We start from the raw sequence: 24,815 nt of genomic DNA, 5'->3' as shown, positions 1-24,815 counted from the left end.
GTTCAAGTTAGAACCACGCGTGTGCTTCTCAAGGTCATTGTTAACGTGTTCAAGTTAGAACCACGCGTGTGCTTCTCAAGGTCATTGTTAACGTGTTCAAGTTAGAACCACGCGTGTGCTTCTCAAGGTCATTGTTAACGTGTTCAAGTTAGAACCACGCGTGTGCTTCTCAAGGTCATTGTTAACGTGTTCAAGTTAGAACCACGCGTGTGCTTCTCAAGGTCATTGTTAACGTGTTCACGTTCATTTCAAAGAAGAACAAAAGTTAAAAAAAACACTTTATTTACACAAATGTCGTTTACGGACACACATGTCAAAGAAGCTGCCGTTCAAGTTTCATGTTCAATAAAGTAAATGTTTGGACGTAAACATGTTTTTATTCCTTCAAGTGAAGAACATTCTTGAAACAGTGATTTGACAGACGTTTGACCAGCAGGAGGCGCTGCTGCACTTCTACGTGAAGTGAAACATTGAAACACAACACAAGTTAAAGCATTAAAAAAGACTCACAATCACTCGAACCTTCACAGTTTCAGAGGAAAATACAACTTTGGATCCGCAGCGGTCAGTGGTCGAGGAGAACAAAGTGTTTTGAAAAACAGACAACATGCAAGGGATGCTACACGTGGTCAACACACAGATGCTACGTAGGCATTAGCTCAGTGTATCGTGACATCTTTCACGGTCGTGTGCGAGTTCGATTCTCAACGAGATTCACTTAAACATTTTTATATTCAAAGGTTGATTTATTTTAAATCATTAAATTACTCTTTTATAGAATTTAAATCATTCAAAAATAAATGTAAATCAATATAAACACGTTGATCTGTTGGTCGTGTCTGACGACATCATTATACAATATTTCTACTTTATTATTGAAGTCAAATAAAGATATTTTAAAACACAAACTTTCAATAAACGAGTGCTCGTTAAAAACCTCAGAATGTTCTGGAAGTGACGAACATGGAGACACGACCTTCAGAGACGCTCAAGGTCAGAACCACTTTTGCATAAACAGGTTTCTTCAGGGACGTCAATCGTTTCACTTTTCAAACGTTTAATTCATTTAAAAAATATACATTTTCATTGACACCCGATCATGTGACGTGTCTGCCGTCGTCCATCATTTTTAAAGAATACAAATGTTTTTAGAAAAATGTATTTTTCAATCACTTCAATAACAAACTGTATAAAAACTTGAAAAATATTCAATAAAAATCAACCTTTAAATATAGAAATAATTATTTTAAATCATATTCTTAACATTTCAGTAAAACTATTAAGTTCCAACATTTGGAATGTAAAGTTCAGGACGACGTCACCGATGACGTCACCGATGATGTCACCGACGACGTCACCGATGACGTCACCGATGATGTCACCGATGATGTCACCGATGACGTCACCGATGATGTCACCGATGACGTCACCGATGACGTCACCGATGACGTCACTCGTGTTCTTCAGTGTGGCCTCCAGACGGAGGTCAAAGGTCAGTGATGCGTCTCCAGCTCCACCACCGTCCACTCGCCCTGACTCGCCGCCTCCGGAGAGAAGCTGCTGACGGAGGTGACGGTGGCGGAGGGCGGGGTCAGGGGGGTCAGGGGGGTCAGGAGGGCGGGCCACAGGCTGCTCTCCAGAGGACTGAGCCTCCCTCCGCCGGGGAGGAGCAGCAGCGAGGAGGAGGTGGAGGAGGAGGAGCAGCCGTCGCCGCTCAGCAGCAGCGTCTGCTGGATCAGCTGCTGCACGATGTCCACCTTCCTCCCCCACGACATCTCCAGGGTGGACGGGTCGTCCTGACCCGCGCTCTGCTCCTTCCTCCTTCTTCCTTCGGCGTCGTCGTCTCCTCCTTCCAGGGCCTCGTAGATGGTGCTCAGACCCGAGGAGGGCGAGAGAGTCGGAGCTTTGGACGGTTGCAGCTCCAGCTGCCACTGCAGGAGCTGCTGCTCCAGCTCCCTCCTCACCTGCTCCCCCTCCTCCTTACTCCTCCTCACCTGCTCCTCCTCCTCCTTACTCCTCCTCACCTGCTCCTCCTCTTCCTCACTCCTCCTCACCGCCTCCTCCGCTCTGTCCTTCCTTCTCCTCACCTCCTCGTCCTCACTCCTCCTCAGCTCCTCCTCGTTCCTCTTGATCTCCTCCTCCGCCTCCTCCTTCTTCCTCCTCAGCTCCTCCTCCTCCCTCCTCTTCCTCTCCAGCTCCGCCTCCTCCAGGGGTCGTCTCTGCTGCTGCTCCCTGCGATGCTGCATCTCCTGCAGCTGCAGCTGATGCTGCTCCAGCCGCCGCAGCTGAGGGCTGAGGGTTCCTCGCCCGGCGCTCCGAGGGGGTCGGAGGTCGGCGCAGGGCAGCCGCGGAGACCCCGGGTCGAGGCTGGTCCTGCAGAGGTCGCGACGGTACGGAAGAGAAGTGAAGCCTGAGAGAGAGAGAAGGTCAGTGAGTCGGCGTCGTCGTGACAACCAGAACCTTTTTTAATGTTGAAGCCATTTTTATTCTAAAGGTTGTTTTTAAATCAATAGTTTCTACAAGAAAAGGTTATTTTTCTCAAGTCATGCTTTAAACTTCAATTATTCAACCTCGTGTAGGTGTAGAAACCATTGAATCAAGTTCAAAGGTCATGGTTCAAGGGTGAAGCAGGAGAGGAGCCGACAGTGAACCGGGGGTGAAGAGAGCGAACACGTGACCTCAGCACACACGTGACCTCAGCACACACGTGACATGCAGCAGCTCCACATGCATCACATGCTCCAGACGATCAACACCCACGGGTCAGACGCTGCAGGGGTCCTCGGGAGGTCAGGGGTCGCCCGCCGCCGGATGTAGGGTCAGTCTTCGACGGCGTCACATGAACAACACACACGCCTCACTTATGGTGCCACGAGACACTGAACTCCCATGATACCTTTCTCTCCATTTAGTACAACTGATGCGTTTAAAACGAACGACAATACCGTCCGTCATCTACAGCTGGGCGGCAAAGCATCGATACATGTTAACTTAATCAAGTGACAAATCAACATCAGATTAAACTAGTAACTAGTACTAACTTACGATGGATGCACACGACGCTCTTAAAGCTGCAATAGGTGAGAATTAACAGATGGTTTCTGGCTCCACCCAGTGTCTAAACTCTGCAACTGCAGTGGAACCTCGTTTTTTTCTTTTCATACATCACGATAATAAAGACCTTAAAGTCTCAGAACTTCATATGAAGACACAGAAGTTGAGGTTCATCATAAAAATCTAATCTTTATTCAGCTTTTCAGTTTCTTGACACAATTTAAAGTGCGAGCAGACACGCGTGTGATCGGGGGGGAAACATGTCATACAAAAACATGAAGGTCCTACGTTGAGACGTGACATTGTTTCTGATCGTAAACACGAGACAAACATGTAAACAGTAACAGCTACTGCACTCACAGACAGGAGACACTTGAATACCTTTGCTCTCTTCAGGTTCTGACCCCCAGCACTGACGACAAGTTAGTCTGAGAACAGTACGTTACCTGGGAAAGAGTTCTCCGACTGTCTGCAGTTGACAGAATAGTACAGAGGTTGTCCGTCGTCTGGGTTCTCGTCCGATCCTAGAACGTTCTCTTCAGCAGCAACTTCCTGCTCCTCACGCTGGACCTGCTGCGCCGCAGGAGGCGGGACAACACCGAGCTCCTTGACCTCCTCGGGAAGCTCCTCCAGAGAGAAGATGCCAGGACTCTTCACGCAGCTCTCCCCGGTCGACTGAGCGTTGGAGGTCGACGCCGTGGTTGTGGCGTCGAAGCCGGAGGACGCCAGCGACGTGGCCGAGGGCGGCGTCGTGTCGTCGACGACTCCGGCCTCATCGCCTTCATCCAGAGTAGACAGGCAGCGCCGAGTCGAGTGTTTGATCTGGTCTGTGGCGGCAGCGTCCGCCTCAAACCCGTCCTCCAGCTGTGCCTCGCCCTCCGTGTCGCTCGCCTCGTCTTCCGTTCCCGACGACGATGACGACGGGCGAGAGGCGGCGTCAGCTGCAGGCCCTTCCTCATCTTTGAGCTCCGGATCCTTCGGGGAGGTGGATTCAGGAAGTTGTTGGACCTCAGCCTCAGGGATCTTCTGGCTGAGGTCAGCCGGCTCCTCTGGAGAACTGCCCTCGCTGCTCAGCGTGCTGGACACAGACATGGCGTGTTGAGACGCCGGCGGTGGAGCCAGCGTTGGCGCCGACACGTTCTGATCCACGTACGCGCCTCCGTCCGCCGCGGCAGAGGGACCGGCCTGCGCTCCCGAGGGGGCGGAGTCTTGCCACGGCTCCGCCAGTGAACCTGCGGCGCCTGAGAGCGAGTCAGGGTGTCGGGGCTCGGACCAGGGGTCAAAGGGCTTCGGTTGTTCCCACTGAGCAGTGGGCAGCTCAGGAGGAGGAGGAGGAGCCAACCTGTTTAAGTTATCCAACCTCTCGTCCTCGGCGAAGTCGTCTTCGTCGGGGTTCCCGTAACTTTCCAGCCCGCTCTCGGTCACGCCTTCACTGGCCATGTCCACATCCTCGTCCTCGTCCGGGTCGCTGTCGCGCCGGACTCTGTGAGGCTCGTCGATGCGCTCCGAGCCCACGTCCATGTCGCACACAGGGTCGTCGTCCTCGTCAAAGTCGTTGACGGGAATGTCGGGAAACTTTTCAAAGTCCGATCCGGCCGACGCTCCCTCCATGTCCATGGCTCCCTTCAGGCTTCCGTCTCCCAGGTCGTCTGTGCTTTCCGTGCCCTCCAGCACGCCGGGGGCGCTCAGCTCCGACGCCCCCTGCTGGCTGCCACTCACGTCCTCAGAGTCCAGTTCCGACAGCAGCGCTCCGGGAGCCCTCCAGGCAGACGCCCCAGTGGGACCGGCCGACCCGGGACGCGACTCCTCGGTGGGCTGTGTCGTCCCGCTCATCTCGGACACAGACACCAGTTGACTTCCTTCTCGCTCCTCGTCGTCGTCGTCATCATCGTCCTGCGGAACGAGGGGAGCCTGCGGGACGAGGGGAGGTGAACTTGAAGGTGGTTGGTTAGTGAGAAGGTAGAAGGGTTCTTCAGGGGGCGCAGGTGGAGGTGTAGCCCTGACTGGAGAAGGTGTGACGGTCTGCTCTGGTACTGGTTCTATTAAGGGGGTTACGAGGACGGAAGCGTCTTCTGGAGCTGTGGTTTCTGAAGGTTGGTTCTCTTCTGCTACGACGCTCTCGGGTGGATTCAGTGGGAGAATCACGGTGGGTTCCGACGGGTCGTCCCTGTGGGCTGTTGCATCGGCAGGTCTGGGCCGCGTCGCAGAAGCCTTCGCATCCTTGCTCTTCTTGACCGCCATGTAAGGCAGGACCGCCTGAGTGGGCTTGCTGCCGGGCCTCCCTTGTTTGACGGGCTTGTTGGCCGGGGAGGTGGGCGGGGTTTGTCTGAGCAGGGGTTTTGCGGCAGGACGAGGCCACGACGGAGCCTCCGTCTTCTTGGCCGGAGCAGGTCTGGGCGGCTGCAGGGGTTTGGTCTGAGCCGCGGCGTGACTCGAGCCTTTGGACGACGGCTTCGGTAAAGAAGTCGAGTTGTTCGTGGCTGCAGGTTTAGAAAGTTCAGGCTTCTTGTTCAGAGCCGTCCTCGGTGCCGCCGCCGGTCTCTTGGCAGCAGGTGCTTGACGGACATCTGTGGGTAAAGAAACCATAGATCGTGAACAAGTCATTCAAAAAATGTTTTTAAATAAAAAAATGTTTTCAAATAAGATGTTGAAATTTGAAATATTTTGTTAATAGTTTGAACTTTAGTTGAATAAAAGAAATGTTGGTCTAATAGAGTCTCCAGACAAAACCAACAGAGCCCAGAGCTACTGGATCCTCATCACATGATCCTCTGTGTGGCTCATGATTGGCTGAAGGTTTGATCAATATAGAAATAATTTCATTTGATTTATAAATAAAAATTCATTAAAGTCATCAAAACATTTTAATTATTTTCACACCAGGAAATTAATAATTCCAGTAAATCAAGTTGTTAGTCTCTAAGACTTTGGTTTAAGTTCAATTTAAAACCAAAGTTGTGAGAATAACTAGAGACTTGAAAAAGTTAAAAACTCCTGATAACACGTTTAAAAGAATTCTCTGATGTTTCTTCGTTGCTCGACACAAACCTTTCCTGGCATCTCTGGGCGGCTGTGCTGCTGCGCTCCTGCAGCTAGGGGGCGCTGTGGAGGCTCTCACTACAGCAGTCCTGGCAGCGGTTGTGGCTCCGGGTCTGGATGAAGGTCCAGATGATTGAGTCGACGCAGGCCTGGACAGAGACACGAGTTCAAATCATGAATCAATGACATTCAAGGGTTTCGTGATCAGAAACTTCAAGTCAAAGTCAAGTATTTCCATGAAGTCGTTTCATGAAGTCGTTCATCTTTAAAAAGTGTGAAGAAATCTTAAATGACATACATAACTACGGTTCTATGAATCAAGCACTGAATGTATCCATCTTATGAAGGTCGAGTGTTTAAACCAACAAAGACCCCTGATGACCCTGGATAGACTAATCTTCCTGCAGAATCTTCTCGCGAAGCCACAAGGATTCTGAGTGACAGAACGCTCTGGCGGTCATCCAGGATTCATAGAACCGTAGTTACATACGCAACTTTCGTTCCATGTCATCCTTTACTGACCGCCGGAGACGGTGCTTCAAGCACTGATGACCCGTAACAACAAAGGACGAGGAATCCCAACACATACCTCATTGAGAGGAAGCAGCGAAGTCGGGCAAAAGGACCCGACCTAATGGATGAGGAGTGGTTACGTTCACTCGATAGAACCTGAAAAAATTACTTGGTGAGGCCCATGATGATGTCCTCCAGGGGTCCCCCGCCCATGATATAGACACCACTCTAGGAGGTGCAACATCTGGTGGACTGGTGTAAACAACCTGCTTCTGAACGTCGACAAAACTAAAGAGATCTTAATAAACCTCAGAAGATCCCGACCCAGCCACAACGGTGGAGGTCGTCACAGAGGACCTCAGTTGGACACTTCACCTCCCTGGTGAAGAAAGCCCAGTAGCGCCTGCACTTCCTGAGATGTATGAGAAAGGTGTCTCTCATCCTCTCCACCTTCTGCAGAGGGACCATCTAGACCTTACTGACCAGCAGCATCTCCACCTGGTCGGGGAACTAAAAAGGCCTCAGACTGGAAGTCTCTGCAGACAGTGGTGAGGACCGCGGAGAAGATCATCAGGACACCACTCCCCCCCCCCATCCAGGACGTTGCAAAAACGAGCCCACAGAATCTGACTCCACCCCCTCCATGGACTGTTCCCTCTCCTGGCGTCTGGCAGAAGGTTCCGCAGCATTTTTAATTATATATATATATATATATATATATATATATATATAGCACTATTTTACTTTTACTTTTTTATTTAAGCCTTTTTTATGTTAATACTTTTATATACATTTATTATATGTAATATTTAAATCATTTATTTATTCCATTTACATTATATTGCTCCATCTATAACTTATTAATATTTCTACAATATTTTGTTTCTTAAACTGTTGCCAAGCAACGAAATTTCGTTTGCCAGTTTTTCACTGCTGTGTTCTTCTGTGCAATGACAATAAATGAAAGTCTAAAGTCTAAAGAGGAGTGGCACCCAGGATGGCAGATAGTCACTTCCTTTACATGCCTGGGTAATGACATCCACGATCCAGTGAGACAGTCGATGTTTGGAAAGACAGCTGAAACCTGAAACGCTTCACTGAAGCAATGGCAAGGAGAAAGGCAGTCTTAGCAGAGACCCACTGGACACAGAGCGTCGAGCACCAGGTGCAAATCCCATGTTGGGGCATGTGTGAGCGTGGGGGTCGTAATCGCCACACCCCCTTTAGAAAGAGGGACACCAGTCTGTGGGACCCCACTGTGCCATTATCCACCCGAGCATGTCGAGAGGAAATGGCTGCCACGTATACCCTCAGAGTAGCAGGGGACCGGCCACTGTCCAATAGTGACTCCAGAATCTTTGGGACTGAACAGTGTGCAGGGTCCTCATCCCGGTCTGAACACCATGCAGTAAACAGTTGCCACCTATTTGCATACTGCACCGGGTAGAAGGCGCCCTGGCTTCGACTCCTCTGTGGCTAATAGATCTACTCATGCGCTGCTGGAGATGCCCCAGATATTGAGCATCACCCCTGGATGAAGCCGCCACTCCCCCGGCGGAGGCTTGCCACGAGAGAGCAAGTCTGCAACCTGATTTCGGGTCAGGCGTGGAGCCGCCCACAACAGGAGGTCCCGGGATGCTAGTGACAGCTGTGCAGACCTGGTGGTTTATACGAGAGACAGTCGAGAAATTGTCTGAACGCACAAGCACATGTCGCCCTCTCAGGAGGGGAAGAAAGTACTGCAGGGCCATATATACACAGCCAGTAGTTCTAGAACATTGATACGCTCCGAGCGCTCTTAAGCAGAACACAGGCCCTGGGCTGTCCATTTTTGCCACACTGTGCCCTTCCCTGAGATGAAGGCATCTGTTGTGAAGGCCTCTCGACGGAATGCAACTGAATCCATCTGCACGCCTTGAAGGAGAAACGATCCCGCTCTCTACAGAGGCAACGGTGTTACACCTCGAGTCTCTGTGCCGGTGACACTTGGCATCCAAACGAAAACTGTTAAGCCACCTGTGAAGGGGACGTAGCGGCAACAGTCACTACCCACCCCCCCGAAAGAGGGGAAGGAGGATGTCTTGCTGTGGCAACAGCCGAGCCTTCATGGAGACGGTATCGTGCTCTGCAGGGGAACCAGGCAACTCTTTGTTAAGTTCAACCTGAGACGTAGTCGGGCCACAAGGGAAAGAAGGCTTGTGGTGTCCAGGGTCACCAGAGACTGGGACGGCGGACAGATGAGCCAATCGTCTGTATATGACCGGATCTTCACCTGGTAAATATCCATGGGGAAAGGGAGAGGAGCACCCTGAATGGCAAACCTCAGAAACCATGTGTGGTGTGGTGCTATGGGAACATGAAAGAAAGCATCCTTCAGGTCTATTGATGTAAAACACTCCCCTCTGCACGACTTAAAAAAAGCACTGGCCGAAGCTGAGCTTGCTGTATGTCCAACTGCAGACAAGTCAGGACCGTACGAATGATGGACTCCATTGAGCCGTCTTCAGAACCAACAGTAGAGCTGTGGGATGAAGAAGGGGAGCCCTGCTGCGTGAGAGGCTACATCCTGTGGCACCACATCCTCTCCATATTCAGCGTACTTAGTGTGAGCAAGAGCACGGCCTTCTCCAGATAAGGGTAGGTGCTAATGCTACACATAAACACGAGGACAACCGAGTCGGCACCAGTGAGAACGTGAGTGAGAACGCAGGCAAAAGGTGTCAAACAAAGGCAAGCGGTCACAATGCTAACTGCTAATGCAAGTGTCTAAGAAGATGTTTTCATAGTTGATCATGTTCAAGTGTTGAGTGACGTGTCGTGGGACGGTCAGACACAAACGCACACATGGACAGAGACGACAACAACACACACCTGCTGGTCTTTGGGATGGAGCCGCTGTCCACTCTGGCTGTGGCAGCTTTAGCAGAAGTCAATCTGCCAGCAGGAGCTTCAGGAACAAACACACCATGAGTTTGTGGTCATTCAAGGAGACTCTGACGGTACCTTGATGTCTGGAGTCGGTTCTCGGCTTCGCAGCACCGTTGGTTGTCGCGTGTTTGGTTGATGTTGTGGGTTTCTTCTCCTGGTTCTTGACTGATGGAAAACTTCTCTTGGCTTCTGTCGCGACGAGAGGTTTCGTCCTCGGCCGCGTCGCTGTGGGCGCGACCGCCAGTTTCCTGGAGGTCGTGGTCTTCCCTGAGGGGTTGGTGGTCGAGGGAACCCTTGCGGTGCGGAGCAGGGAAGCGTTTGTGTGCCGGACCTTTGACGCGACGCCCTGAGGTTTGACCTTGACCTCAGCCTCAGACTTGACGTTGGCCCCGGAAACTCCAGGTTCTGCATCACTTTCTGCTTGTTCTGATCCTGGCCCGGTTTGACCCTCTAGGTTCTCTTGAGACTGCTCTGCATCAGCTGCACCTTCCGCGGGTTCCATGTTGGACCCATCAGGTTTCATGGCCTCTGAAGGTCCTGGTCGGGTTCAAGGACCGTCGACGTCCTTGAGGAGAAACAAAGATAGAAACATTTAAAACACTTTAGTTTATCGCCAAGAGTCGTGTTGATATCACAATACAATATACTGTGATAGTGTAGTAACAAGTACATATGTGTAGTATTGTCCAGTACTTGACTCTGGTGTTGTGATAGTGTAGTAACAAGTATATATGTGTAGTATTGTCCAGTACTTGACTCTGGTGGTGTGATGGTGTAGTAACAAGTATATATGTGTAGTATTGTCCAGTACTTGACTCTGGTGGTGTGATGGTGTAGTAACAAGTATATATGTGTAGTATTGTCCAGTACTTGACTCTGGTGTTGTGATAGTGTAGTAACAAGGATATATGTGTAGTATTGTCCAGTACTTGACTCTGGTGTTGTGATAGTGTAGTAACAAGTATATATGTGTAGTATTGTCCAGTACTTGACTCTGGTGTTGTGATAGTGTAGTAACAAGTATATATGTGTAGTATTGTCCAGTACTTGACTCTGGTGTTGTGATAGTGTAGTAACAAGTATATATGTGTAGTATTGTCCAGTACTTGACTCTGGTGTTGTGATAGTGTAGTAACAAGTATATATGTGTAGTATTGTCCAGTACTTGACTCTGGTGTTGTGATAGTGTAGTAACAAGTATATATGTGTAGTATTGTCCAGTACTTGACTCTGGTGTTGTGATAGTGTAGTAACAAGTATATATGTGTAGTATTGTCCAGTACTTGACTCTGGTGTTGTGATAGTGTAGTAACAAGGATATATGTGTAGTATTGTCCAGTACTTGACTCTGGTGTTGTGATAGTGTAGTAACAAGTATATATGTGTAGTATTGTCCAGTACTTGACTCTGGTGTTGTGATGGTGTAGTAACAAGGATATATGTGTAGTATTGTCCAGTACTTGACTCTGGTGGTGTGATGGTGTAGTAACAAGTATATATGTGTAGTATTGTCCAGTACTTGACTCTGGTGGTGTGATGGTGTAGTAACAAGTATATATGTGTAGTATTGTCCAGTACTTGACTCTGGTGTTGTGATAGTGTAGTAACAAGGATATATGTGTAGTATTGTCCAGTACTTGACTCTGGTGTTGTGATAGTGTAGTAACAAGTATATATGTGTAGTATTGTCCAGTACTTGACTCTGGTGTTGTGATAGTGTAGTAACAAGTATATATGTGTAGTATTGTCCAGTACTTGACTCTGGTGTTGTGATAGTGTAGTAACAAGTATATATGTGTAGTATTGTCCAGTACTTGACTCTGGTGTTGTGATAGTGTAGTAACAAGTATATATGTGTAGTATTGTCCAGTACTTGACTCTGGTGTTGTGATAGTGTAGTAACAAGTATATATGTGTAGTATTGTCCAGTACTTGACTCTGGTGTTGTGATAGTGTAGTAACAAGTATATATGTGTAGTATTGTCCAGTACTTGACTCTGGTGTTGTGATAGTGTAGTAACAAGGATATATGTGTAGTATTGTCCAGTACTTGACTCTGGTGTTGTGATAGTGTAGTAACAAGTATATATGTGTAGTATTGTCCAGTACTTGACTCTGGTGTTGTGATGGTGTAGTAACAAGGATATATGTGTAGTATTGTCCAGTACTTGACTCTGGTGTTGTGATAGTGTAGTAACAAGGATATATGTGTAGTATTGTCCAGTACTTGACTCTGGTGTTGTGATAGTGTAGTAACAAGTATATATGTGTAGTATTGTCCAGTACTTGACTCTGGTGTTGTGATAGTGTAGTATCAAGTATATATGTGTAGTATTGTCCAGTACTTGACTCTGGTGTTGTGATAGTGTAGTAACAAGTATATGTGTAGTATTGTCCAGTACTTGACTCTGGTGTTGTGATAGTGTAGTAACAAGTATATGTGTAGTATTGTCCAGTACTTGACTCTGGTATTGTGATAGTGTAGTAACAAGTATATATGTGTAGTATTGTCCAGTACTTGACTCTGGTGTTGTGATAGTGTAGTAACAAGTATATGTGTAGTACTGTCCAGTACTTGACTCTGGTGTTGTGATAGTGTAGTAACAAGTATATATGTGTAGTATTGTCCAGTACTTGACTCTGGTGTTGTGATAGTGTAGTAACAAGGATATATGTGCAGTATTGTCCAGTACTTGACTCTGGTGTTGTGATAGTGTAGTAACAAGGATATATGTGTAGTATTGTCCAGTACTTGACTCTGGTGTTGTGATAGTGTAGTAACAAGGATATATGTGTAGTATTGTCCAGTACTTGACTCTGGTGTTGTGATAGTGTAGTAACAAGGATATATGTGCAGTATTGTCCAGTACTTGACTCTGGTGTTGTGATAGTGTAGTAACAAGGATATATGTGCAGTATTGTCCAGTACTTGACTCTGGTGTTGTGATAGTGTAGTAACAAGGATATATGTGTAGTATTGTCCAGTACTTGACTCTGGTGTTGTGATAGTGTAGTAACAAGGATATATGTGTAGTATTGTCCAGTACTTGACTCTGGTGTTGTGATAGTGTAGTAACAAGGATATATGTGCAGTATTGTCCAGTACTTGACTCTGGTGTTGTGATAGTGTAGTAACAAGTATATATGTGTAGTATTGTCCAGTACTTGACTCTGGTGTTGTGATAGTGTAGTAACAAGGATATATGTGCAGTATTGTCCAGTACTTGACTCTGGTGTTGTGATAGTGTAGTAACAAGGATATATGTGTAGTATTGTCCAGTACTTGAATTAATGTCCAAACATCAGCTTTAAAAGCTGCTGGACTCAATGTATCCTCTCGTCCTCAGTCATCATTCTTCCTTTAGCTGTGGAGGACGTAACGACTGCTGCCATCTAGAGGCCGGAAGTTTAATTGCAACACAAACAAAAGTCATGAATGTTGATTGTAAAAATGATTTTGTCTTCACTTCATTGACGTGTAAATAAAACTACGATAAACAACATAAAAAAAACAACCTGAACAATGTTAATATGTTCATGTTAATTGTAAAGAAAAATATAGTTTTGTTTTAAAAAATGAAGCAGAAAAGACTTGAGATAAAACAAATGTGATTAGAAAGTAAAACCACCTCATCATGGATGAAAGACCAAACCAGGTTGAAACACAAGAACTGCAGTAGAGTCAGGGGTCAAGGTCACGGTAGGGTCGAGCGCATTAGCTTAATTGACACTTGGAAAAAAATTCTAATGGCTTTTGAATGCGAGCGATTACAGGAAGTAGTTGCGTAACAGGAAGTGCTTGAAAGCATCGGGTGAACATCAGAAGATGTTTGTGCGACATGAAGGTGAAGAAACACAACATTCAACGACACGACAATAAAGGTCATCAACTTTATCAACTAAAACTATGATCTTATGACGAGAATTTTACATTTTAAATGTTGAAACTTTTACATTTTTCAAGCAAATATTTATTTGAATATTTTAAAACATATATTTTTTATTTTAATTCACTATAGTAACAGTACTATGCTAGTAATACCACCAGAGCATCGAGCTGTTGGATCAGTCACGTGATCATCTGTGCGTCACATGATTGGCTGAGAGTTGGATCAGTAGCTCTGAGCTCCGTTGCTTTAGTCTGGAGACTCTTGTACCAACGTTTGGATTGAATTTAAAAGATTAAGAATCAAAGATATTGTTGGAATGAAAATATAAAAACATTCAAAGTAATTCCTTAAAATGTGATAAAAAAAACAGATATTTATCAATTATTCAGATTCAACCTTTGAATTCTTCAAACGATCTTTATTTAAAAACATGTGATGACAGTAACAAATGTTGTGAATGTTGTGAGTCAAGAATCTTGTTCCTCGTACATGACGACACACTTCAAACATGTTCGAGCGTCAACTCATGATCACATGACAGGAAGTGTGACCTCTGACCTCCAGTAACCACAGCTGTCAGAGGGAAAGATGGAGGCGTCACTCGTGTTTTTGACTTCATCGTATTTTATGGTCTTTTACTTTTATTCATTTTCAATAAATATGTAAACATTCACAGTTTTTTCATGTTTGTGTTGCAGCTAAACCTCCGGCCTCTAGATGGCAGCAGTTGTTACGTCCTCAACAGCTAAAGGAAGAATGATGACTGAGGACGAGAGGATACAGTGAGTCCAGCAGCTTTTAAAGCTGATGTTTGGACATATTTTGTTATTTTGTTAATGTGAAGGGATTTTATGTTTTGAACGGTCGTTGATTGATTATGAGTAGAGTTAGTTAATTATGAGAAGGGGTAGTTAGTAATGAGTAGAGTTAGTTATTAATGAGTAGAGTTAGTTAGTAATGAGTAGAGTTAGTTAGTAATGAGTAAAGTTAGTTAATTATGAGAAGGGGTAGTTAGTAATGAGTAGAGTTAGTTAGTAATGAGTAGAGTTAGTTAGTAATGAGTAGAGTTAGTTAGTAATGAGTAGAGTTAGTTAATTATGAGAAGGGGTAGTTAGTAATGAGTAGAGTTAGTTAGTAATGAGTAGAGTTAGTTAATTATGAGAAGGGGTAGTTAGTAATGAGTAGAGTTAGTTAGTAATGAGTAGAGTTAGTTAGTAATGAGTAGAGTTAGTTAGTAATGAGTAAAGTTAGTTAATTATGAGAAGGGGTAGTTAGTAATGAGTAGAGTTAGTTAGTAATGAGTAGAGTTAGTTAGTAATGAGTAGTTAGTTAATTATGAGAAGGGGTAGTTAGTAATGAGTAGAGTTAGTTAGTAATGAGTAGAGTTAGTTAGTAATGAGTAGAGTTAGTTAGTAATGAGTAGAGTTAGTTAGTAATGAGTAGAGTTAGTTAATTATGAGAAGGGTTAGTTAGTAATGAGTAGAGTTAGTTAGTAATGAGTAGAGTTAGTTAGTAATGAGTAGAGTTAGTTAATTATGAGAAGGGGTAGTTAGTAATGAGTAGAGTTAGTTAGTAATGAGTAGAGTTAGTTAGTGATGAGTAGAGTTAGTTAATTATGAGAAGGGGTAGTTAGTAATGAGTAGAGTTAGTTAGTAATGAGTAGAGTTAGTTAATTATGAGAAGGGTTAGTTAGTAATGAGTAGAGTTAGTTAGTAATGAGTAGAGTTAGTTAGTAATGAGTAGAGTTAGTTAGTAATGAGTAGAGTTAGTTAGTAATGAGTAGAGTTAGTTAATTATGAGAAGGGTTAGTTAGTAATGAGTAGAGTTAGTTAGTAATGAGTACAGTTATTAATGAGTATAGTTAGTTATGAGTATGGTTAGTTAGTTTTGAGAAGGGTTAGTGATGAGTATAGTTAGTGATGAGTATAGTTAGTAATGAGTAGAGTTAGTAATGAGTAGAGTTGGTTAGTTATGAATGGAGTTAGTTATAGTAGTTTGTTCCTCCGACGATTATTAAATTAAACCAGATTTTAATTTGGGCTGAATTTAATTTTCTTGTTTTATGTTTAATGGATTTTGTGAGTTTTATTTGAAGTGAAGGCTCTTGAAGGTTGTGAGGCGTGTTCTCTCATATGTTTGTTAGCGTGTAACTCCTGCAGTAACACGTCAACATGCTCAGGGTTGATCGAGATTCACTGACGTGACGCCATCGTCTGGAGGACGAGGATTAACGGTAACCAGGCGACGACAGTGTTGTGTACAATGGGCGACAGTTAAATATTGTCCAGAGACGTCATGTTTGTACTTAATATTTGTTCTCCCTCGTGCCAGAGAAGTATGTTTATATACTTCATGTATTTAAGAGTTTGTTTAACGTCTTCACTGCAGTGTTTACTTGTGTAGTTATTGTCGTCATTATTGTGCGTCATCGCTTGAAAACATTTGATTCTGAATCCGATCGTGAATAGAAACGACGACTGAATCGTGTTACGATCCATTTTAAATTCTACTTCATGCACGCTCTGCCCTCTACAGGCCGTCAGTAGAGGGCAGAGCACACGTTCATAGAACCAGGGTTACGACTCAAATGAATACAAACGTGTCTGTATTATACCTTTAAACGCATGTTCTACTACATTAGTAATCGATCAAAACACCAGACATTAGCAATCGATCAAAACACCAGACATTAGCAATCGATCAAAACATCAGACATTAGCAATCGATCAAAACACCAGACATTAGCAATCGATCAAAACACCAGACATTAGCAATTGATCAAAACACCAGACATTAGCAATCGATCAAAACACCAGACATTAGTAATCGATCAAAACACCGGACATTAGCAATCGATCAAAACACCAGACATTAGCAATCGATCAAAACACCAGACATTAGCAATCGATCAAAACACCAGACATTAGCAATCGATCAAAACACCAGACATTAGCAATCGATCAAAACATCAGACATTAGCAATCGATCAAAACACCAGACATTAGCAATCGATCAAAACACCAGACATCAGTAATCGATCAAAACACCAGACATTAGTAATCGATCAAAACACCAGACATTAGTAATCGATCAAAACACCAGATATTAGCAATCGATCAAAACACCAGACATTAGCAATCGATCAAAACACCAGACATTAGCAATCGATCAAAACACCAGACATTAGCAATCGATCAAAACACCAGACATTAGCAATCGATCAAAACACCAGACATCAGTAATCGATCAAAACACCAGACATTAGCAATCGATCAAAACACCAGACATTAGCAATCGATCAAAACATCAGACATTAGCAATCGATCAAAACACCAGACATTAGCAATCGATCAAAACACCAGACATTAGCAATCGATCAAAACACCAGACATCAGTAATCGATCAAAACACCAGACATTAGCAATCGATCAAAACACCAGACATCAGTAATCGATCAAAACACCAGACATTAGCAATCGATCAAAACACCAGACATCAGTAATCGATCACAGAGTCATGACTGTCAATCATTTATGGAGAGAAATGTTTTTATCTCCTGGTGTTTGACGACGAGTTAATGGTTAAACAGCAAATGTTGTATTGAGTCACTCTACAAGTAATTACCCATCATGCCTTTCACCAGATCCTCCTCTCTTCAGCCCAAACAAAGAGTCAAAATGATGTTTATACTCCAGAGGTTGAGTGACAGCTCAGGGTCGAGCCAGATGGACGTTAATCCGTCGCACAACTGACGAGCAGACGCACAACTGACGAGCAGACGCACAACTGACGAGCAGACGCACAACTGATGAGCAGACGCACAACTGACGAGCAGACGCACAACTGACAAGCAGACGCACAACTGACGAGCAGACGCACAACTGACGAGCAGACGCACAACTGATGAGCAGACGCACAACTGACAAGCAGACGCACAACTGACGAGCAGACGCACAAACCATCGACACTGATCTGATCCAGCAGCTCCTTCATCAACAAACAAACTGATTTATTAAATTTAAAAACCTTCTATCGGGTCAAAACTTGTGTCATGTGACTCGGGTCACATGACTCAGGTTGGAACATTTTAATTGTTTTTAATTGAATTCTATCGTTTCTAAATTCAAAGGTTACATCGTTTTAAAGATAAATTAATAAAAAAAATGTACTTTTACACCAAATGCGATGAAAGAATCTGAGCTCTGTTGCTTTGGTCTGAAGACTCTTTTACACCAACATTTATATGGAATTAAAAACACTATGAATTAAAGAATATTGAATTAAGAAAATGTACTTTTTACTTATTGGAATTAAAATATCAAATTATATGTAAAAACAATTGTATTAATGTTTTAAATTCAACTAAAACAATTTTTTCAATTTTTCAACAAATAATAATTAAAAGTATTTAAAGTTTGTGCGACAAAAACAACCAGATTGACGTCTTTACACAACTTTTATAACGAGGAAGTGAAAAGACGACCCCAGTGACCTTCAGTCGATCACGAGGAAGAGAAACTAAAACAAACATGAAATAATAATAAATCTTATCTAAAGATAAACATGATTCTTCGTCACCAGTGACCCTTGAACTCTTGAGCAACACATGAGTGACTCAGCAACTGAACCCCGACTCAGCAACTAACTAAACCATGACTCAGCAACTAACTAAACCATGACTCAGCAACTAACTAAACCACGACTCAGCAACTAACTAAACCACGACTCAGCAACTAACTAAACCACGACTCAGCAACTAACTAAACCATGACTCAGCAACTAACTAAACCACGACACAGCAACTAACTAAACCACGACTCAGCAACTAACTAAAGCAACAAACCACGACGCAGCAACTAACTAAACCACGACTCAGCAACTAACTAAAGCAACAAACCATGACTCAGCAACTAACTAAACCACGACTCAGCAACTAACTAAACCACGACTCAGCAACTAACTAAAGCAACAAACCATGACACAGCAACTAACTAAACCACGACTCAGCAACTAACTAAACCACGACACAGCAACTAACTAAACCACGACACAGCAACTAACTAAACCACGACTCACCAACTAACTAAACCATGACTCAGCAACTAACTAAACCACGACACAGCAACTAACTAAACCACGACTCAGCAACTAATTAAAGCAACAAACCACGACGCAGCAACTAACTAAACCACGACTCAGCAACTAACTAAACCATGACTCAGCAACTAACTAAACCACGACTCAGCAACTAACTAAACCACGACTCAGCAACTAACTAAACCACGACTCAGCAACTAACTAAAGCAACAAACCATGACTCAGCAACTAACTAAACCACGACTCAGCAACTAACTAAACCACGACTCAGCAACTAACTAAAGCAACAAACCACGACTCAGCAACTAACTAAACCATGACTCAGCAACTAACTAAACCACGACACAGCAACTAACTAAACCACGACTCAGCAACTAACTAAACCACGACACAGCAACTAACTAAACCACGACTCAGCAACTAATTAAAGCAACAAACCACGACGCAGCAACTAACTAAACCAAGACTCAGCAACTAACTAAACCACGACTCAGCAACTAACTAAACCACGACTCAGCAACTAACTAAACCATGACTCAGCAACTAACTAAAGCAACAAACCACGACTCAGCAACTAACTAAAGCAACAAACCATGACGCAGCAACTAACTAAACCACGACTCAGCAACTAACTTACTAAACCACGACTCAGCAACTAACTAAACCATGACTCAGCAACTAACTAAACCATGACTCAGCAACTAACTAAACCACGACTGAGCAACTAACTAAACCACGACTCAGCAACTAACTAAACCACGACTCAGCAACTAGCTAAAGCAACAAACCACGACTCAGCAACTAACTAAAGCAACAAACCATGACGCAGCAACTAACTAAACCACGACTCAGCAACTAACTAAACCATGACTCAGCAACTAACTAAAGCAACAAACCATGACTCAGCAACTAACTAAACCACGACTCAGCAACTAACTTACTAAACCACGACTCAGCAACTAACTAAACCATGACTCAGCAACTAACTTACTAAACCACGACTCAGCAAGAAGGTTGATGGTTCCATTCCAGGCCCAGCCTTTCTATGTTGAAGTATGTTCTCGTGAGTTTACTCCGGTTTCCTCCCACAGTCTAAACACATGCAGAGGTTGATGGAGAACTTGTAGGTGTGAGTGTGTGTGTGAAAGGTTGTGTGTCTTTGTGTGTCCTGAGACGGACTGGCGTCCTGTCCAGGGTGTCCCCTGCCTCTCGCCCTGTGATACTGGGACAGACTCCAGTCTCCTGTGACCTTGATGTCATTAAATAGAATCTAATAAATACAATCTTTTTATAACGACTGGAGAACAAACTGGTTTTGAAGCAACAAACGTGAGAAGCTCCTGGTGACCCCAGTGTTGGAGGGGAGGAGGTCTGAGGGTCTGAGGGTCTGAAGGTCTGAGGAGGATCTGAGGGTCTGAAGGTCTGAGGGTCTGAGGGTCTGAGGATCTGAAGGTCTGAAGGTCTGAGGAGGATCTGAGGGTCTGAAGGTCTGAGGGTCTGAGGGTCTGAGGATCTGAAGGTCTGAGGGTCTGAGGAGGATCTGAGGGTCTGAAGGTCTGAGGGTCTGAGGATCTGAAGGTCTGAGGGTCTGAGGAGGATCTGAGGGTCTGAGGAGGATCTGAGGGTCTGAGGATCTGAAGGTCTGAGGAGGATCTGAGGGTCTGAGGGTCTGAAGGTCTGAGGAGGATCTGAGGGTCTGAGGAGGATCTGAGGGTCTGAGGATCTGAAGGTCTGAGGAGGGTCTGAGGGTCTGAAGGTCTGAAGAGGGTCTGAGGGTCTGAAGGTCTGAGGATCTGAAGGTCCGAGGAAGATCTGAGGAGGATCTGAAGGTCTGAGGGTCTGAGGAGGATCTGAGGGTCTGAGGATCTGAGGGTCTGAAGGTCTGAGGGTCTGAGGAGGATCTGAGGGTCTGAAGGTCTGAGGATCTGAGGATCTGAAGGTCTGAGGATCTGAATGTCTGAGGAGGATCTGAGGGTCTGAGGGTCTGAAGGTCTGAGGAGGATCTGAGGGTCTGAGGATCTGAGGGTCTGAAGAGGATCTGAGGGTCTGAGGGTCTGAAGGTCTGAGGGTCTGAGGATCTGAAGGTCTGAGGGTCTGAGGATCTTCAACAACATGAGTCTCTGGAGGATCAAACATGACTCATCAGACATCATTGATCCATCGATCCACAAACTAGTGAGTCTCGTGCATGTTCAGGGAGAACACATACACACACACACACACACGCACACACACACACATACACACACACACACACACACACACACACGCGCACACTCTCACACGCACACAAACAAACAAACGCACACAGACACACACACACACACGCACACTCTCTCACACGCACACAAACAAACAAACAAACGCACACGCACACAGACACACACACACACACACACACACACACACACACACACACACACACACACACACACACACAAACAAACACACACACAAACACACACGAGCATCAGCTTCAGATCGAAGACACAAAAATGGCGCTTCTTTATATCAAAGTCTGTTTGTACCGTTTCAACGTCGTCCGCACGAGCCTGAGCACGAACCCGTCGGTGCCGCCGAACCTCGGTTCCGAGCAGGTGGAGCGAGAGAAGCGAAGAAGAAGAAGAAGAAGAAGAGAAGGAGGAGAAGAAGAAGAAGAGAAGCTCGTTGTGTCGCTTCTTGAATGATGGACGTGAGGAGGGAGGAGGGGGCGGGGCGTCGCTTAGAAAGACTCGCGCGCAGCCAATCAGCGCCGAGCCCACGCTGATTATGCAAAACACGCGTGACGTCACGCCGAGGCTGAGCTCAGCACCTGCCAGTGACGTCATTATTCATCGACGGACGCGTTTGAAATGTCTTTAAAAAAACATTCATTTAAACATTTTTGTTTTTGGAAACGTTTTAAACAATTAAACATTTTTTTAAATAAAAGTATCAATAAAACAAGTTTTTTCTTTTTCTTTTTCTTTTCTTCTCTTTCTCGTGTTTTCTGTTCATTAAAAACATTCTTTTATTTTGAAAAGAAACCAAAAGTGTAAGAAAATACTTTTTTTAATCAAATCATGTTTATTTTTTCACATCAAAACTTTTCTATTATTTTATCTTTTATTTTGAACCAAATCAACCTTTTTTTCTTTGAAAATATGTTTAAATCATAATTTGAATTAAAGTTAAATCTTTTGAAAACAAATAAACATAATAAAATAAAAACAAGTTTCTCTGTTTATTTTAATTCTTTAAAGATTCATTTCTTCAGTCAAACGACTTGAAACGTTTGAAACCCTTGCAGGAGCCGAGGTCACAAGTGTGTAGCTTCAGTGTGTAGTAGCTTCAGTGTGTAGTAGCTTCAGTGTGTTGTGTAGCTTCAGTGTGTTGTGTAGCTTCAGTGTGTAGTAGCTTCAGTGTGTAGTAGCTTCAGTGTGTAGTAGCTTCAGTGTGTAGTAGCTTCAGTGTGTAGTAGCTTCAGTGTGTTGTGTAGCTTCAGTGTGTTGTAGCTTCAGTGTGTAGTAGCTTCAGTGTGTTGTGTAGCTTCAGTGTGTTGTAGCTTCAGTGTGTAGTAGCTTCAGTGTGTTGTGTAGCTTCAGTGTGTAGTAGCTTCAGTGTGTAGTAGCTTCAGTGTGTAGTAGCTTCAGTGTGTTGTGTAGCTTCAGTGTGTTGTGTAGCTTCAGTGTGTTGTAGCTTCAGTGTGTAGTAGCTTCAGTGTGTAGTAGCTTCAGTGTGTAGTAGCTTCAGTGTGTAGTAGCTTCAGTGTGTTGTGTAGCTTCAGTGTGTAGTAGCTTCAGTGTGTAGTAGCTTCAGTGTGTTGTGTAGCTTCAGTGTGTAGTAGCTTCAGTGTGTAGTAGCTTCAGTGTGTAGTAGCTTCAGTGTGTTGTGTAGCTTCAGTGTGTAGTAGCTTCAGTGTGTAGTAGCTTCAGTGTGTAGTAGCTTCAGTGTGTAGTGTAGCTTCAGTGTGTAGTAGCTTCAGTGTGTAGTAGCTTCAGTGTGTAGTAGCTTCAGTGTGTAGTAGCTTCAGTGTGTAGTGTAGCTTCAGTGTGTAGTAGCTTCAGTGTGTAGTAGCTTCAGTGTGTAGTAGCTTCAGTGTGTTGTGTAGCTTCAGTGTGTAGTAGCTTCAGTGTGTAGTAGCTTCAGTGTGTAGTAGCTTCAGTGTGTTGTGTGGCTTCAGTGTGTAGTAGCTTCAGTGTGTAGTAGCTTCAGTGTGTTGTGTAGCTTCAGTGTGTTGTGTAGCTTCAGTGTGTTGTAGCTTCAGTGTGTAGTAGCTTCAGTGTGTAGTAGCTTCAGTGTGTAGTAGCTTCAGTGTGTTGTGTAGCTTCAGTGTGTAGTAGCTTCAGTGTGTAGTAGCTTCAGTGTGTTGTGTAGCTTCAGTGTGTAGTAGCTTCAGTGTGTAGTAGCTTCAGTGTGTAGTAGCTTCAGTGTGTAGTGTAGCTTCAGTGTGTAGTAGCTTCAGTGTGTAGTAGCTTCAGTGTGTAGTAGCTTCAGTGTGTTGTGTAGTGTAGCTTCAGTGTGTTGTGTAGCTTCAGTGTGTAGTGTAGCTTCAGTGTGTTGTGTAGTGTAGCTTCAGTGTGTTGTGTTGTGTAGCTTCAGTGTGTTGTGTTGTGTAGCTTCAGTGTGTTGTAGCTTCAGTGTGTTGTGTAGCTTCAGTGTGTTGTGTAGCTTCAGTGTGTTGTGTAGCTTCAGTGTGTTGTGTAGCTTCAGTGAGTTGTGTAGCTTCAGTGAGTTGTGTAGCTTCAGTGTGTTGTGTAGCTTCAGTGTGTTGTGTAGCTTCAATGTGTTGTGTAGCTTCAGTGTGTAGTAGCTTCAGTGTGTAGTAGCTTCAGTGTGTTGTGTAGCTTCAGTGTGTTGTGTAGCTTCAGTGTGTTGTGTAGCTTCAGTGTGTTGTGTGGCTTCAGTGAGTTGTGTAGCTTCAGTGAGTTGTGTAGCTTCAGTGTGTTGTGTAGCTTCAGTGTGTTGTGTAGCTTCAGTGTGTTGTGTAGCTTCAGTGTGTAGTAGCTTCAGTGTGTTGTGTAGCTTCAGTGTGTTGTGTAGCTTCAGTGTGTTGTGTAGCTTCAGTGTGTTGTGTAGCTTCAGTGTGTTGTAGCTTCAGTGTGTTGTGTAGCTTCAGTGTGTTGTGTAGCTTCAGTGTGTTGTGTGGCTTCAGTGTGTTGTGTGGCTTCAGTGTGTTGTAGCTTCAGTGTGTTGTGTAGCTTCAGTGTGTTGTGTAGCTTCAGTGTGTTGTGTAGCTTCAGTGTGTTGTGTGGCTTCAGTGTGTTGTGTGGCTTCAGTGTGTTGTGTGGCTTCAGTGTGTTGTGTAGCTTCAGTGTGTTGTAGCTTCAGTGTGTTGTGTAGCTTCAGTGTGTTGTGTAGCTTCAGTGTGTTGTGTAGCTTCAGTGTGTTGTGTAGCTTCAGTGTGTTGTGTAGCTTCAGTGTGTTGTGTAGCTTCAGTGTGTTGTGTAGCTTCAGTGTGTTGTGTAGCTTCAGTGTGTTGTGTAGCTTCAGTGTGTTGTGTAGCTTCAGTGTGTTGTGTAGCTTCAGTGTGTTGTGTAGCTTCAGTGTGTTGTGTAGCTTCAGTGTGTTGTGTAGCTTCAGTGTGTTGTGTAGCTTCAGTGTGTTGTGTAGCTTCAGTGTGTTGTGTAGCTTCAGTGAGTTGTGTAGCTTCAGTGTGTTGTGTAGCTTCAGTGTGTTGTGTAGCTTCAGTGTGTTGTGTAGCTTCAGTGTGTTGTGTAGCTTCAGTGTGTTGTGTAGCTTCAGTGTGTTGTGTAGCTTCAGTGTGTTGTGTAGCTTCAGTGAGTTGTGTAGCTTCAGTGTGTTGTGTAGCTTCAGTGTGTTGTGTAGCTTCAGTGTGTTGTGTAGCTTCAGTGAGTTGTGTAGCTTCAGTGTGTTGTGTAGCTTCAGTGAGTTGTGTAGCTTCAGTGTGTTGTGTAGCTTCAGTGTGTTGTGTAGCTTCAGTGAGTTGTGTAGCTTCAGTGAGTTGTGTAGCTTCAGTGTGTTGTGTAGCTTCAGTGTGTTGTGTAGCTTCAGTGAGTTGTGTAGCTTCAGTGAGTTGTGTAGCTTCAGTGTGTTGTGTAGCTTCAGTGAGTTGTGTAGCTTCAGTGTGTTGTGTAGCTTCAGTGTGTTGTGTAGCTTCAGTGTGTTGTAGCTTCAGTGTGTTGTGTAGCTTCAGTGAGTTGTGTAGCTTCAGTGTGTTGTGTAGCTTCAGTGAGTTGTGTAGCTTCAGTGTGTTGTGTAGCTTCAGTGTGTTGTGTAGCTTCAGTGTGTTGTGTAGCTTCAGTGTGTTGTAGCTTCAGTGTGTTGTGTAGCTTCAGTGTGTTGTGTAGCTTC

The 24,815-nt window shown here is 44.6% G+C and overlaps 1 protein-coding gene across 2 annotated transcripts; it reads right to left on the bottom strand.

Moving 5' to 3' along the window:
* Nucleotides 1-124: 124 nt before the first annotated feature.
* Nucleotides 125-21,197, bottom strand: prr36a (proline rich 36a). Of its 2 annotated transcripts, XM_087786976.1 has the most exons (7): nt 21,050-21,197; nt 9,610-10,099; nt 9,478-9,553; nt 6,103-6,242; nt 3,501-5,621; nt 1,995-2,410; nt 125-1,964 (listed from the first exon to the last, which is right to left on the bottom strand). In XM_087786976.1, the coding sequence occupies exons 2-7, from the start codon at nt 10,055-10,057 to the stop codon at nt 1,494-1,496; spliced, it is 3,672 nt and encodes a 1,223-aa protein (XP_087643102.1). In that variant the 5' UTR covers nt 10,058-10,099; nt 21,050-21,197; the 3' UTR covers nt 125-1,493. The 2 variants fall into 2 exon arrangements, with proteins under 2 accessions (XP_087643102.1, XP_087643093.1); XM_087786967.1 differs by having other exon boundaries at nt 125-2,410.
* Nucleotides 21,198-24,815: the final 3,618 nt, after the last annotated feature.

The sequence above is a fragment of the Callionymus lyra genome, chromosome 1 (genome assembly GCF_982586985.1).
Source record: "Callionymus lyra chromosome 1, fCalLyr1.hap1.1, whole genome shotgun sequence".
In the NCBI taxonomy this organism is placed as follows: domain Eukaryota; kingdom Metazoa; phylum Chordata; class Actinopteri; order Syngnathiformes; family Callionymidae; genus Callionymus; species Callionymus lyra.
The sequence above is the reverse complement of the archived record's forward strand: the minus strand, read 5'-3'. Positions and strand labels throughout refer to the sequence as shown.